General features: G+C 42.3%; 1 protein-coding gene across 1 annotated transcript in view; it reads left to right on the top strand.

Moving 5' to 3' along the window:
* Positions 1-325: 325 nt before the first annotated feature.
* Positions 326-16,517, top strand: part of GOLPH3 (golgi phosphoprotein 3) — a 34,259-nt gene continuing 18,067 nt past the window's right edge. The window contains exon 1 of the mRNA XM_040539940.1: positions 326-955. Within this exon, the coding sequence (XP_040395874.1) occupies positions 740-955 (216 nt within the window). The 5' untranslated portion in view covers positions 326-739. The remainder of the gene's footprint in view (positions 956-16,517) is intronic.

The raw sequence follows: 16,517 nt of genomic DNA, 5'->3' as shown, positions 1-16,517 counted from the left end.
GAGAGGGCTGTGGCAGCAACCGGGCAATGCCTGGCAGCTGTAAGTGAAAGAAAGCGGAGCGAGGGTGGTCAGTAGGACGCCTTCCCTTTGTCTGGAGAGCCACGGCTCCCGAGGGGACACCAAGTCTGCCCTGCTATAACCGAGACACCCCCGGGGGCTTCGTGTCCCCTTCAGGTCCCTGTCTGTGCCGGCGTCCGTATCCGTGTCCCTTCCCGTCCGCCCCTCAGCCACCGTTAACCCCCCCCAAAACCCACACCCCCCGCCCACAGCCTCCCCTCCCGGGGACCGCCCCGGCCGCCCCTCAGGGCGGAGCGGAGCCGTGAGGGAGGCGGAGACAGCCCTGGCCCCGCCGCCGCCGCCGCCGCCGCCGCCGCCGCCGCCGCCCGCGGCCCTTTCCGGTGCCTCCCCCTGGCCGCTGCTGCCACATCCTCCGCTGACATCAGCCCGCGCCGCCATATTGCGCCAGGAGCCGCCTCCGCCAGCTCGGCCGCAGGGGGGGGACCCCGGCCCCCGCCGCCTTCTCCTCCTGCTCCCTCGCCGCGGCCGAGCCCCGCTCCCCATGAGTCCGCCCGGCCGGCCGCAGCCGCGGTGCGGGTAGGGCCGAGGCGGGAGCGGCTCCCGCGGCTTCCTCCTCCTCCTCCTCCTCCTCTTCCTCCTCCTCCTCCTCTTTCTCCTCTTCCTCCCCAGCGGTCGCCGAGCCCCCCTCTGTCTCTCTCCCCCCTCCCCGCCGCCTCCGGCCATGACTTCCCTCACCCAGCGCAGCTCCGGCCTGGTGCAGCGCCGCACCGAGGCTTCCCGCAGCGCCGCGGCCGCCGACAAGGAGCGGGGGGCCGGCGGCGGCCCCGAGGACGAAGGCCGCCGGGACGAGCCGGGGGACGACGAGAAGGGCGACTCCAAGGAAACGCGGCTCACCCTGATGGAGGAGGTGCTGCTCCTCGGCCTCAAGGACCGCGAGGTGAGGCGGCCCGTCGGGGGATGAGGGGGGCGCTGACCGGGGGCGTAGGGTGGGTTTGGGGCAGGGAACGTAAAGGAGAGGAGGCTCCGGGGGGACCCCACTGCGGCTTTTCTGTACTTAAAGGGGGGGTTGTGAAAAAGATGGAGAGCGGCTCCTGGTCGATCAGGTAGTGACCGGACGAGGGAATGGTTTTAAAGTAAAAGAGGAGAGGTTTAGGGTAGAGCTCAGGAGGAAATTCTTCACTCAGAGAGTGGTGAGGCACTGCCACAGGCTGCCCAGAGGAGCTGTGGGTGCCCCTTTGGATATGGGGCTGACAGAAGGGTTTTAAAGTTTGTAGCATCTCAGGCAAGGCTTGAAGGGAGAGTTTGGGGGTTGGATACCTTCAGGTGAAGGCCAAGACCTGTGGACAGCACAAGTGCTTGTCTTGGAGGCCTGGGTAGACCCGTGATGTTTATACTCCCCCAGCTTACCTGGGGGACTTGTCCGCCTTGTGTCAGACACAGTTATATTGTACTTATGGGATAAGTAGAGCTATATTGTATTTATGGGATTGTACTTACGGGATACTTCAGGATGTGCAGCAACCCTTTCTTAAAAGACTTTTCAGACTGAGGAACGTGAAAAACGTCTTAAAATTCAAGGAGATACATGTGATAAATGTGGGGTCCTGAATCGTAAGTGGGTCAAAATGAGCAAACAGCATTACTGTATAATTGTGTTTTTGCTGAATTTATAGATTAATTGTTTGACATGGTACTGTGAATAGCAGAAGGTATATTTCTACTGGCACAGTGGTCAATTTTATATTGATTATCATTTGGAAGGGATAATCAATATAAAAAACATGCACACTGCAGAAAGTCAGTCCTATCAGGGGAAATAGTTTGATATGGTGTATGGTGAAGCATAATACCTGTTTATTTTAGATCTGAATTATAATATGAATTTCATTGAGTGACTTGTTTTAGTTGTTGTTGCTGTAAGTAAACTACTGAAGACAGCTCTTTGATTTGGGTGGAATTCTCTTGAAGTCATGCCTGTTCACGAGCATGGAGTAACGGGGGGGGAAGCTGATAGGTTGTATGCTCTTTGACAGTGCATTGCATCTAAAATAGATTTGCTGGTTGATGACAGATTAAAGAGTAGTTTTCATGCTTAATGTTTGTTTTCTAATGTGTTTCTAACTTCTGTGTACATACCTGCTGCAATAACATGCCTTATTTCTCTCTGACTGCGTGCTTCAGGCCATATTCTTATAATCCCATTTTTTTCAGATGGACCTTGCCATGGCACCCTAATAAAGTCAGTAGATACTCGCTATGATGTGTGCTTCCACCTGTTGACTCTGAAGATGTGTCTATGCACATTTCTCTTCCAACTCACCTGAATAGTTACAGGGAAGTGGTAGGCATGCTGAGACAGGTTTCTGTCAGGATTGCCTACGAGGAATAGGTGATAGACCGGGTTTCCTTTCAGCCTCATTTTTTCATGAATCTGTGGTAAATCTGCTGAATTTGTGGGTACTGGGCTGTAAAGATTTCAAGTTAGGTAGTGTTCTGTCTGCCTACAAATATACAGTGTAAGTGTTCCTAGTATATGGAAGTTAGTAATTAACATTGGGCCTAAAAAAAATCCAGCTTTGCACTGGTGCACATCAAAATTATAAATCATCTGACTTTACGAAGAGCAGCAGAGGCACGTGCTACAGATAGTGTATTATTTCTTTGAATGGAAAAAAAGAACCGATTACAGTGATGTGGATATTCATGACTCCCTTAAGATTTTGCAGTGGAAACATCAGTCAAGAAGAACGGTAATGTCTTCTGTAGGGTAGGGGGCTTATGTGTACAAACAGCATATACGGTTTCTCAGGTTTGTTAGACATGAATCACCAGGGTTTGTTTTGCTTTTCTGTCCCTTGTGTCCCTCTCTTTTATAGTAAGTAAAGGTCTTTGTCTTTTTTATTTTAAACTATAGGTTTGTTTTCAGAGATGATTTATTTTCTCTATTTTTGAATGATAAGTAAGCAAAAGAAACTTATGCAACTGGGAGTGCTTTTTATAAAGTTTTTACTTCTAATAGAATTGGTTCCCAATGACATTTATGTGAGCCTTTGTCATGACAGAAAGTGGAGAAAAAAGTAAAACAAGGTCTGTAAAGTATAATTGTGAAACTACACAAAATATAAGGGAAAGACAAAAGCAGGTATGTGAGCTTAAAACTCAACTGAAAACCAGTAAATCTAAAGCTGACAACATCCTTCCTGTTTAACTGAACACTAAATTTATTATTTTATTCCAAAAGGATAAAATATTCAGCCACAAGGCTGAATTCATGTAAGAGCATATTTCTCTGAAAATATTTTCTCTCTTGGAAAAGTCACTGATAACTGCATTGTTAACTTAGCTTTGAGGTTTTGGGGGGTAATTTTTTTTCTAACATTAAACACTGGTGAATGTGGCATAATACAACGTAAATTGTGTACAGAACACCTTGCATGCAAGGCAATGCCATTTATAATTTGTATGGGTAGGTGGAAGAGCCTTTACTCTTAGGAGAGTATTACAGGAAGATTCAGGCAGCGATGAATAGATGATTTGTATGTTTCCAGGTGATTGTTAGATACTTACGTGAATCCTGCTTTCAGAACAGAGCAAGGGCTTTAACAGCCATAGCAGAACTCTTGAGTTGTTGCCCGCTTGTCGCTGCAGTATTGGTTGAGTGATGTGAATGTCCAGCTGCCCTAAAACAAACACAGCACGCCTCAGCCCATTCTTAATGCTTGCACACAATTAACTGCCTTCACTCATGCTTCCTGGGCATTGCCTTCCCTGCTCCCCCCCCCCCCCCCCCCCCCCCGGTTTGATTTATTAAGATGTAATTTATGGAGGGCTGTTCGCTCTTTTTTTTTTCTACCAGTGGTTCCTCTTTGTTTGCACCTTGTATGTATATTTAACTATTTCTGTATTCCAAAGTCAAGATAGGTTGCAAGGGATATATGCTGAAATGCCTGCGTAACATGACAAACGCGGTGTCCTTGGAGGAGCAGGTAATACACTGGAACAGGATGCATTACTGCAGTTCTAGAGGGAGCATCCTTGAGGAAATACTTGGAATCCCTTCACAGATAAGGCTGGGAATGGGAATCATGCCCATCCATTTAGAGCAGAGCCATAGCCTGTTGCTATAAGAATAAAAAATACTCACTGAAATAAAACACTTTGCTGTATTAAGTTAAAAATAGTTTTGTGGTGGGGTGGGTTAAAGCTGCAGTGAAAGGGAGGCTATTATGTAGAACTCCTGAAGCATCTGAGGTCACCGCTGCCAAAAGAATGGAGTAATAAATAGTGACAGTTAGCTGATTTGAAAATGACAGCTCGGAGATGAGTGTAGACCAGTTTGTTCCTTATGGCTCTTCTGGACATCTTGTGACTCTGTCTCATAGAAAATTGACAGACTGAAAGGTGGCTGTGCTCTGTGACAGTCTCCCCATTTCACTTGTGTGTGTGTGTGCATACATGTATTTTTTTCTTCTTTCCTTTTTGGAGTTTTCTCTCTGTAGTAGCTGGGAATCTGTTCAAATGCAGCACCGCTCACAGCTGCTCCTGTACACAATGTGCCACGGCGAAACAAATTGATCTAACTGTAGAGACATGGCACCTACTTCTGTAGACCAGATAATTGTGCTCAGTAAGTAAAAATACTTACTTTAACTATTTCCTTATTAGAAAAGAAAGAAAACTCACATAAAGTATGCTGAAATAATAGTCCCGCAGTGCTGCAACAGTGAATATTTCTGGATTTATTTATTCTTTAGTGAAGCCAAAACACTGTGAGTAAAGTGATGTTCAGTACAGAGGTTCTCTTGGATCTTTGCTACTCACGTTGGTTCGTGTATTGCTGAAAAGTTGGTGTTACAGTAGTCTTACAGCATAGCTTTCTGTCCAGATAGTTCATGAGAAGGTTTCTAGATTGTATTTTCATTGTATTAAGCAAACTATTAGGGAGGTGTTTTGCTTACTTCAAATGCGGTGTTTTGTGTTGATCAGATTAGTGCTAAAATGAAATTTATTCTTTATTTTTCTTACAAATCTGAGCAGCTGGCTTTTTTTTTACTGAAATTTGTGTTTTAATCCTAAAGATATTCTTTTTGAAAAATGAGAAGAATTTTAAAAACATCTGAAATATGGGTGGCATTTTCTATAGTCTTAAAATTTGTATTTGTGGAATTCATATCCTGATGCAGAAGTGGTGTTTTTTTCTTTTTTTTTTTTCCTCCTGTGTAACAAGTAATCAAGTTCTGGAAAGTCTTGTTGGTATCTCTAGTTTTTCTGCTTGTATGTGTTTGTTTGTTTTCAGTTGTTCCTTCCTGTTTAATAAAAGGCTTCAGCAGCAGCCAGAATATCAACTCGAGCTCCCAGGTTTTGCTGAAAAAGTTCTGGTACAAATGAGTGAAAGGAGGCGTCTGTCGGGAATTCACATCACAGTTGAAGAATGATGTATGAATGTTGAAACCTTGACAAAGACGTCCTTTTTCTCAAATGTTCAAGGCCTAATAACAACAAAGTTTGTAATGTCTGTTATGAAAAATTCTTTTTCATGATTGCCTACCTCTCTGGTCTTTTTTGTTTTCATGACCATACATCAGGCAATAGAAGAGATGAGGCATGGGAGGAGGAGTGCCCAAATTCTGAGCACTACAAGACGCAGCGAAGTGCCTCTTCACCAGGCTTCTCAGTGAATCCTGCTGCTTTGGGGCTCTTGGGAGGACATGCTCATCTGGAAGCAGCATTACAGTTACAAGTTGACTTTATGTATTAAAATGGTGTTTATTTTTCATGTTTTTTCATGCAGCCAGCATGGTTACCCCTGCTCTTCTAGCATGGATAATTTGTAATCTATATGACTTATTCACGAGTATCTTCAACTGTAGTGTAGTGCCTTCTTTAATATCAGGCTGGCGACCTTATCGCACTCTACAGGTACCTTAAAGGAGGCTGTAGGGAGGTGGGGGTTGGTCTGTTCTCCCACGTGCCTGGTGACGTGCCTGAGGTTTAGGTTGGATGTTAGGAAGAACTTCTTTACTGGAAGGCTTGTTAGGCATTGGAATGGGCTGCCCAGGGAGGTGGTTGAGTCACCATCCCTGGAGGTCTTTAAAAGACGTTTAGATGTAGAGCTCAGTGATATGGTTTAGTGGAGGACTTGTTAGCGTTAGGTCAGAGGTTGGACTGGGTGATCTTGGAGGTCTCTTCCAACCTAGGTGGTTCTGTGATTCTGTAATGCCAGACAAAAATTTGTCAGAGCCTATTGAGACACTTCTCAATTTTTTAAGTGCTCTTAAAAAGCAAGGCTGTAACTCTTCTTCCTCTCCTACAGCAAGCTAATTTTTTGTAAATTTTGTATGAAGTACACCTGAGAAAGTATGGCTGGTTAATCATGGAACTGAAAAATTAATGTTTTCCATTAAAGAAAAAGTGGTATTCAGCTGTTTTTTCATGCTAAAGTAGTTCAGGCACTGCTGCACTTAGAAGCTACATGCAGTGGGCCGCCTTTGCAAGGCTAAATTGACCAGCCAAAGTGTTGCAGACCGTAAAAATAATTAAGAATGACTTTTCTACTCAGAGCAAATGACTGCTGCACATGTTCACTTGTGTTTGTGGAGAGAGGAAAATCATCTCCAGTAGTGGTGTTTGTCAGTTTCCTCTGCGTGGACAACATTCTCAGGCTGTCTTGTCAGAACTTTTGGTAAAGAAAGGAAAAAAGTTAGCCTACTATGTGCCACTGCTGACTGTTTTTCACAGCTAACCTGCTTATAAAACGTGAATTTCAGTAATTTTTCTTTCCTTTCAGAAATAAATATTCATAATACGTTATTTCTGAAATCTTTCTGCGGTAAAATTGTGAATAAAATAATACACAGCTGTTTACTTCCTCTGAATTGCACTGTATATCAGCCTGGATGAGTAGGAGCACACAGATGTGATATTATGATTAACCCATATTATGCATAAGTAAGTTATGCCCACCACCCCCATATCCTAAACTAAACTACTGTATTTCAGCCTTTTTTTTGTTTGTTTGTGGTGGACCTTTAAAAGGATGAATGGTATGCCATGTGAGCTAGGCCTTTGTAATTACAAATGCAATGAACATTTGCAGGTCGTTTGCTGTTTGTGGATGTTGTATGATATATTTCTCACACTAGGAAATCAGGCTAGTGGGCTTCTTTGCGTGTCTTTCTGTTGCTAATTTTCTTTTAAGCATGTGTAAGCTGCTTATTGCTATATACTTTCTAATCATCTTCCTTTATGGTCTTACTGGGTAGCACCATTTGGTTCAATATAGTCCTTAACTGACAGGCTATCTGTCTTGGGTACGCAGGCTAGTGTTGTACCCTGGGTTTTCTGTCCAGCAAATGATTCACAGGACATCACACTAATAGTTTTCGCTTTTGTAGATGCCTGACTTTATGCTGGCACTTCCATGTCTGTCAGTCTGTTCCACGAGTGGAGCATGCCTTTGGTATTAAGTTTCAGCACACGTTCTGCATAGTGGAGAAGGCAAGTATTACATTCATTGGTTAGGCTGAGGTAAATGCCAGGTAGATGTTTCATCTATGCTAGTCTCTTAAATGCTAATTACAACTGCTTTGCCCATGTAGGATATTTAAATGTGCCTTCTGCTTTAGCAGCATCTGCAGACTGTGTGTGGGGCTTTCAATTTGCCGGTGGTACATCTTAAGCGCTAAATGGAATAACGTGTTCCTTTTAATGCAAGAACAGTGCAATGAGTGGAATTTCTTATCTCACAGTGAAAATTTGTGATGTGGCACTGTTATGAGATGGCCTGTTTCTTGCGAATTTTTTGCACCTGGGCAGGTGAAACAGAGTGGTTCTGAAAAGAAGGGACAAGCTGAAAGGAAACTGGGGGGAGTTCAGACAAGAGAGAGGAACCCCTATAGGTTATGTACACTTTTTTTTGGACACCCAAAACATTACTCTGGATGTACATACTCATTGATGACTGATAATTAAAGAGCGCTACGATCCCTCAAAATGAAATACTGCACGGCTCCCCAGTTTGAAATGACCCCCTGCTTTACTTAGAGTTTAAGTTGTGTTAAATGTGGGAGAAAAAAGTTTTTTATTTTTTTAATAAAAAAAAGGGATAGCTGTTGTATTTGGGGACAGATACAGTATATTTACAAACTGAGAGGAGGGTGTTTTAGTTGTAATATTGCCTAGTCAATAGACAGTTGGGCCAGTTCTCTTCAGTATCTTCATCGACAATCTGGACAAGGAGATCAAGTGCACCCTCAGTGAGTTTGCAGATGACACCAAGTTGGGCACGAGTGTTGATCTGCTGGAGGGGAGGAGGGCTCTGCAGAGGGATCTGGGTGGGCTGGACCCATGGGCTGAGGCCAAGTGTATGAGGTTCAACAAAGCTCAGTGCCAGGTCCTGCACTTGGGGGAAAACAACCCCATGCAGTGCTACAGGCTGGGGTAAGAATGGCTGGAAAGCTGCCTGGTGAAAGGGACCTGGTTGTGTTGGTCAATTGCCAGCTGAATATGAGCATTCAGTGTGCTCAGCTGGCCAAGAAGGCCAACAGCATCCTGGCTAGTATCCGGAATAGTGTAGCCAGCTGGACCAGGGAGGTGATCGTCCCCCTGTACTCAGCTCTGGTGAGGCTGCACCTCGAGTGCTGCACCCAGCTCTGGGGTCCCCAGCACAAGAAGGACACGGAGCTGTTGGAGCAGATCCAGAGGCCACGAGGATGCTCAGAGGGCTGGAGCACCTCTGCTGTGGGGACAGGCTGAGGGGGCTTTGGGTGTTCAGCCTGGAGGAGAGAAGGCTCAGGGGAGACCTTACAGCAGCGGCCTGCCAGTGCCTAAAGGGGGGTGCAGGACAGCTGGGGAGGGACTCTGTGTCAGGGGGTGGGGTGATAGGACAGGGAGTAATGGCTTTAAACTAAAAGATGGTAGGTCTAGATTAGATGTTAGGAGGAAATTCTTCACTCAGAGGGTGGTGAGGCCCTGGCACAGGCTGCCCAGAGAAGCTGTGGCTGCCCCATCCCTGGATGTTCTCAAAGCCAGGCTGGATGGGGCTTTGGGCAGCCTGGGCTGGTGGGAGGTGTCCCTGTCCATGGCAGGGGCGTGTAATTAGTTGGTTGTTAAGGTTGCTTCCAACCTAAACCATTCTGTGACAGTCGGTCAGAGTCAGTTAAACCTTCTCCTTTTACTTTGCCAGTATTAGGCCTGCTTTCTCTGCCTTAGAAGGAGTTAGCAGATTTGCTGTTTTCTTCTTCTATTTAAGAGAAGTGTTCTGAGCCTGGCTGGGTTGGAGTTAATTTTCTTTGTAGCAGCCAGTTCAGTACTGTTTTTGATTTGTGACCAAAACAGTGCTGATAACACACCTGTGTTTGAGCTGTTGCTGAACAGTTTGGGCTCAGCATCAAGTCTTTCCCTGTTTGCCCCTCTGCTCTCCCCAGCGATGAGGCTGGGCCTGTGCCAGAAGCTTGGAGGGGACACAGCAGGGACAGCTGACCCTAGCTGAACACAGGGATATTCCATACCATATGGCATTGTGATCAGCAGAAAAAGTTTTTTTTTTTTGGTATGTAGTCATTGCTTGGAGGTTGAGTGGGCATCAGTCTTAACTGTGGGAGGTGGTGAGCCACTGCTTTTGCATCATTTTTTTTGTCTTCTTCCTTTGTTCTTCTTTTCCTTTGTTTATTAAACGGCTTTTATCTCACACACAAGTGTTTTGTTTGTTTTTTCTTTTGCCCTTCCTAATCCTACTGATAGGGGAGAGAGAGAGGGAGCAACTATGTGGGGGCTTAGCTGCCAGCCAGGGCCAGCCGCAGGGAGGCACTAAACGTGTGCAAGTTGCGTGTTGTAAGCTCCTGCTTGTTATACTTTTATCTGGGCAGGACGTGAGTTCTTTTTCTTTTCCTGCCATGTTTGCTTACTGCTGTTTGAAGACTTCTTTTGAGTGAAGTATCTGATGTGGAGGATCTGAGCACCAGTTCTAAATAAACACTTCTTTCAAATGCATGCCAGATTTTATGCTCAGTGACAATAGCTGGTATTGTAGGAAATAATTTTCAGGCTATGGAACAAATAAACTGCAACTTTACTCTGTGTAAAATATGGAGAATATAGGTTGGACCCTGATGGAAGGTTGTGGCTTTTAAGTAATTCTCTCCATGTGCATACACCTAATCGTGCTGAAAGTTAGGGTTGTAAGTTCCTTTTAATTCCTAAAGGAACAATCAGACTTCCAAGTTGTGCGTGGGTGAATTGCCTCCTCCTCAGCAAAGTTGCATTTTTTTGTCTTCCTTTTAGTGAAGAGATGTCTGTGTACATACTTAAAAAGCTGTGTGGTAGCATTTGGCTTGAGTGTTTTCAGTAGTCGACAGCAGTTGCTGTTTGTTACTTATTCTTAAAAACGGTGTCAGGCTGATCAAATACGACAAGTTTCTTGTCAACAGTATTGGATTCTTGAATATGCATGCTTGCTTTCCAAAAGTATTTCTAGAATTTGGCTGTCAGAACACTTCAGAGACTTTCCTTGCTAGCTTACCTTCTGTTTATAACTAGACTGCAATTTATGTTCCAGTAAAATGGCTAATGATTTAAATTGCATCAGAAGTTGAAAAACAGGGACTGCAGTCTGACATCAAATCTTCAGGTTGAGGTATTTCAATAAAAAATGCTTCTGCACTCAGGCTTGCTTTTCTTTCTTAAACCAGAGATTAATTTTTAAAGGTTCTGTAGGTCAAAGTGCATCATTAGATGTTCCTGCAACCACCTTGGCTGAGAAGGTGATGACTTGCTTGAAAGATAAGATATGCAGTGAAGAGCTAGCTAGGTATAGATTGGCATAGAATCTTAGTCCGGTTTGCAGAGAATGAGGAGGAATCTAGTTTATTTTAATTGCAAAAGTGCAGACTTGAAGTTAGAATATTTTTCCTTTGACCCACGGGAAAATCTACAGTTTTCCTTTAGAGATGTGTATTTCTTGAATATTTTGAATACTCACAAATTCTGGACATGTTTTTGTCTATTACTACTACGTACTGTTTATTACTATATTTGCGGGGTGACTGGTAAGAGTGATGAATGTCTCTTCTACATTGTTTTGTTTTCAGAAGAACATCTATATAGTTTTTTCCAGTTATGTAGATAGACAGAATTGTTACTTTTGCTGAGACTGAAATCTCTATGTACCCATTTAAGGGCTACCTGAGAAACGGCAATTCCAGTTTTGGTTACAAGCCATATAATATATACAGAGCAGCCCTCTCTGAATACAGTTCTGTCAGGTGAAGCTCTATCTTGTATCTTTCACCAAAGAAGTTGGTCCAGAGAAACAGTTAAAATTGCAGTCTGGCCGACAGTAGGTGTGAGAACAATTCTGTTAAAAGAAAAAAAAAAAGTAAGTTTGGTCTTTTTATAATTTTCTAGATGATAATAATAAACTTTATTGAAGCTTATTGCTGTCAAAAACCAAAAAAAATTTTTTGCATTTCAGGGAAGCTTTTTCTCATGTTTAGATTCTAACACAAACTTTGAGCATGTTCTCAGCTAACTGTGTTCTTGTATTTCTGAGCAGTCTTCTGTTAATCCTCTTTTAGGAGTGGATTGATAAACAATGAAAAGAGACAAGGCAAGCTATTACTGAAGAGCTCTTTAAGCAAGACCCTAACCTTGCACATTATCTTTTTAGACAAGCATGAATAGGTTGGGGTAAGACCACGCAGTTCCTTGCCAAAGGAAATCGATTTAGGACTTGCTAGAGAATTCTGCCACAGAAACTCAATTTGGTTTTGTGTTTTAATGCATCTGGCATTGTGTGCTACTGTAGTGTCATGGAGTATCAGATTTTCTTAGAGGTAAAAAAAATCTATAGCTGTTAGACTTAAAGATTAATCGAGGAGCTTTGAATGTGTATTAGAAAGTGACAGAATCTCTAGGTCATTAAACCACATGCAGATAATAGTAAATAAAATTAATAAAAGTAAAATAAACATCTGCTTTTCTCTTCGCTGTTAGCTGCAGCTTCTGTGCTGTGGTTAAGCTCATCTTCAGGTAGATTAAATTACAATAACCTGCAGCGGAAAGAAAAGAATGTATCTTTTTATCCTCTGAGGGTGAAAATGGATTAATGTGTATAATAAAAAAAAATACCTGTGGTGGGATCAGCCTAACATTACCTTGATGGTTCAAACAATTTTAGACGTGCCAGCCTGTGTTCAACTAATGTTGCAGTGAAGCTTTTCCTTTTCTCTTCTTCCATCATTGTTTTCTGTTGTTTGTGTTTCCTCCCAGCTCATTATGAACATGTTTATGCTGATGAAGGAAGTTCTGACTGGTTCTCTCTGGAGTTCAAGGTCCTTTGTATGTTCACAGGTTACTTGAATAGCTGCCTAAGAGCATGTAGAAGTCCACGTAAAGACTTAGTTGAGGAGAAACAGGTGCTGGCTGGCTGCACAAGAGGAGTTGAGCAGAACCAGTGCAGAATTGCCCATTATATTCGTGTTATGTCTTCTGTGCCCACAGTGAGCTATCAGCAGTTTGAAGCTTATTAGATTTTTGCAGAGCAAAATTCTGTATGCATCATCTGTTTCCTGTCTGATAAAACTAAATTTCCAGTTTTCCAGGTTGCCAAGAATTAAATTATTTTAGTGGCCTATAGGAAACATACAGAAGAGGTATTTGAAATACTTGTTAAAATATTTAAATGTAATTAGCAGATTAGATAAATTTATAGTTTAACACAGTAATTAAATTTGAAAGGCACCATGTATTATCCAATATGTCAACCAGTATTACATCGAATTAAGTATTTGTGCAGATTGGAGAAATAAGCAGCATTTTTTTGCAGTGCTTTGAAAGTCTAACAACTTTAGTAACTTCTGTACATGCTTTTCTGGTATTTCTGTATTGAGATATGTGATTGCCAGCTACTCCTACTGACATGGCAGTGGGTGTTACCTGAAGTTGTGCCACCCAGCCATGTTACATAGACCACAGTTTGAGAAATGTTGATCTGAGGGATTCAAATGATAAGAATGAATACGCAGTTATTTGTCCAAGTAGTGACAAGCTTTTCCTACATGTAACTGAGAACTTGGAAAAATTTGTGGTTTTTGTGTTTTGTGTTCATTTTTACAAAACTTGTTTACTTATTTTTATGTTGAGAAGCTTCTTGCAATGATATTCTGGAAGAATAAACTTAAATCATCTTTTTTTTTTTTTTTTAAGTGCTTGTTATTCTAATATAAGAATTTCCTGCTCTGAAAAAGAATATGGTTGAACTTTTTAGGATTAACTGGAAAGCTCAAGTACAAGATTTGTTGGACAAATACTTTATAAATATGCTCAATGTTAAATTAAGCATACACTGCATCAATCTTGCTGATTTCCACCTGAGATTCAGAAGCTGTGTTTGTTCTTCTTTGTAGAACGATGGTGTTTCTAAATAAAACACCAGCTTCCAAGGGGATTTCTTATCTAAAGACTCTGTAAGTGTTCTACAGTAACTCAGTTATTCGCTTTGATCTGCATGAGATTTTTACTTAAAGTTGCATTATCTCAAAGAATAGATTTACTTACCTGCAACAATACCAGGCAATATTTATTTCTTTTTAATCAGTGATTTTACTTTCAGCTAAAAGGATAGGAACAACAGAATTGTAAAGAATTCTCTGGATTTGAGGTTCACTTACTGTTCTTTGTCCTCTCCTGCCCCTGTCTCTTGGGATCTCCATTTAGTTGTATGACTTGACCTTAATATACAAGAAGATGTAGCCTGTTTCTTGAAGAAGAATGTTGATAACAGGTACACTTGGAATTCATAAAATGAACTTTTTGGGTCGATGTGAAGGAGCGAAATTTTGTGTTAAAGCATAATTTGTAATAAAGGATAATGTAAGCATCTGGTTTATGTATACATACTGCTTGTATTTTGTATTTTACCTGTTTGGATTTGAGAACAGCTTTAAGGTGATGTTGACACTCCTGAGGTGATTGCAGCTGCTTTCAAAAATTCAAAATATTAATAATCTCGGAGACTACATAAAGGGAGCAGTACATTAAGATGGTTCCCCTCTTTATGGGGGTTGTGATAGCCCCACGCTCCCCAGTTTGCTAGTACTCTTTGTTAAAATCAGAATACTTAAAAACAGTGTTTGGTGTCAGCAATCATAGCTGTGCAGCAGATAATCTGTTGCAAGCCACTTTACAATTTATATGTCAGCAAGAGGATGCAAGGGGAGGGAAACAGCCATCCCTGACATGAAAACCGTGGCAGAAAAAATTCCTTTTAACCTGTTGCGGTGCACCTGGACAGCATCTGCTGTTACTCCTTTATCCTCTGTCCTCTCCAGCTCTCTTCCTGTAGGTGCCAAAATTATTACTTCAGACAGGAACTCCTTGACTGAAAAAAGCAAGAGTTGCATCGCAATTGTGATCAAGTCCATTATGAAATATGACTTGCAGCAGCCCACGTTTCAAGAGGAATTGTCTCTGCCTGCCTTTTGCAGTAGGTTTTGTATGGGTGACAGATGATTATTTGGGATTATTATGTTCTGTCTGTGCTTTGTGCTGGCTAATAATAGGCTGGCAGACACCTCTGAAAGTACTTGCTGTTGCTTCAGAGAATCAGAAAGGGATGCTATTGCCGTCCTGTCAGATTTAAATAATATAACTTCAAGTTTATGATGATCAGAGTAATCATTGCTGAGATCCAAAAACAGGGAGCAAAAGGTAGTGATGAATATAGTGTGTGATATCTCAAGCATTATGTCCTTTGTGTCTTCTGAGTAGATAGTGCTCATTAATGGCTTCGCTATAGGTCACCCAATAATGTGTGATTTTTTTTTGAGCTTTTTATCCCAAAGACTAACTGAATAGTTCTAGCCTTAACTATTCAGGTTGTGGTTTTGAAGTCAGACTAAAGAGGGGGTTGTCACTGAAGGGGATATCTTTGCCTTTTGCCAACTGTCCCAACCACGTTCCTTTGCTTTCTTGTGGTGCCACTGAAATTCATTCACCTGCTCAGTAGATCAGGTAATGGAACTGTCCATTAGCTTTCACAGAGACTGCTTTCCTCATCTAGTGTGCTACATAAACGCTGCTGTGGTCCCACTGAGCTGCTATGGGGTGACAGAGTAAATACTGTTTCTTAAGCCGCAGTTCAGGATTTGTTGGACTGTGTTCTCAGGTTTGGCCCTCAAATGCTAACAATGAAGGCGTCGGGGAGGACTTACCCTTCTCAAGTTAAATGTTTTTGTTCAAGGTTAAAATGAAACGCTCTGACATTGATTTTAAGTGTCAGTAAAACTGATGTGAGTCACTTGAAGGAAGGTTAGTTGAAAAGTTTTACATTTTAAGAGATGCTTACGCTGGCAGAGGAGTTAAACGCTGGGATGTCATTTTGTTCTCGATTTCTATTCCTGTTTTTTCTTTTCCTCCCTGGTATTTCTCACTTCCATGTTAAGTACCTCTAAGAAAAGATACTTGAATTTATGTACATACAAAATGTGAATCTTTATCTCAGCATTGAAAACGAGCATTCAGGTATTCTTGCTTCATGATGCACCATGCTGCGTAAATGCTAGAAGACTTCTCTGATAACTGTGCAGGGCAACATATAACTTCTACCAGCAGCCTACTCAGGACTGCTTTGCACAATCCTACAAATGACCCAAACTGACTTGCAGAATTCTTCCAAGTTCCGTGTTTGCTTTACCTGGTCTGTCTCAGGCTATATGTCTGACAACAATTTTTCCTTGCCCACATCTTCAAAGGAGAACTGAACTACCTCATATTTTTTACTCCTCCTGAACCGTGACTCATGAGCAGGCCATGAGGTCTCCAACGTTGTATTTTTATTATGGTGGCATGCAAATTTGGTTATGTTGATCAATGAGACCTGGAGATAATTAATCTCAATAACATCCCCTGATGACACCAAGCACGGAATGTTTTCCAGTATGTTTGTCATCTGTGATGTCTGAGAACATACCATAAATAGTCTGCCACATATCAGAAAGAATAGAAGGCAATGAAGAAAACCACTGTTTGGGAAATCTAGATACTTGTTTATACATAAACATAATGATAGTTTTGTCGGGGAGCTTTTATACTGCTGCCAGTGACACAGTATTTGAATGCCATCCATGCAGAAGTAATATAATAGCAAACTCCAGCAGAGTTCGAGAAGTCCGGTATTTCTGTCTCAGCATCCAAGCAGAGCTGGTTGAGAATCTTCCTCTGAAGTATTCTTCTAATGGGAAATAGGCTACCTGTAAATTCAGGATTCACTGCTAGTTAAAGCAAAACCTTCCTTTGACCTAGACTGTGCCTCCTGGCTGTGAAACCCTGAAGTTAGGAGTTTCATGTCTTCATGGTAGACTATCAGATGTATTGCCTTGGACCTAGGACTTTCAAGCCTCTTGGGAACTGCAGTTGCTGTTTATCATCGCTTTCTGTTACTTCCCAAGTTGGTCAGCTCCTATTCTGATGAGGCTATAAGGGTTCAAAAGGGTTACAACATT

The sequence above is a fragment of the Cygnus olor genome, chromosome Z (assembly GCF_009769625.2).
Source record: "Cygnus olor isolate bCygOlo1 chromosome Z, bCygOlo1.pri.v2, whole genome shotgun sequence".
NCBI lineage: Eukaryota > Metazoa > Chordata > Aves > Anseriformes > Anatidae > Cygnus > Cygnus olor.
Note: the sequence above shows the minus strand (reverse complement) of the source record. Positions and strands in the feature narration are given on the sequence as shown.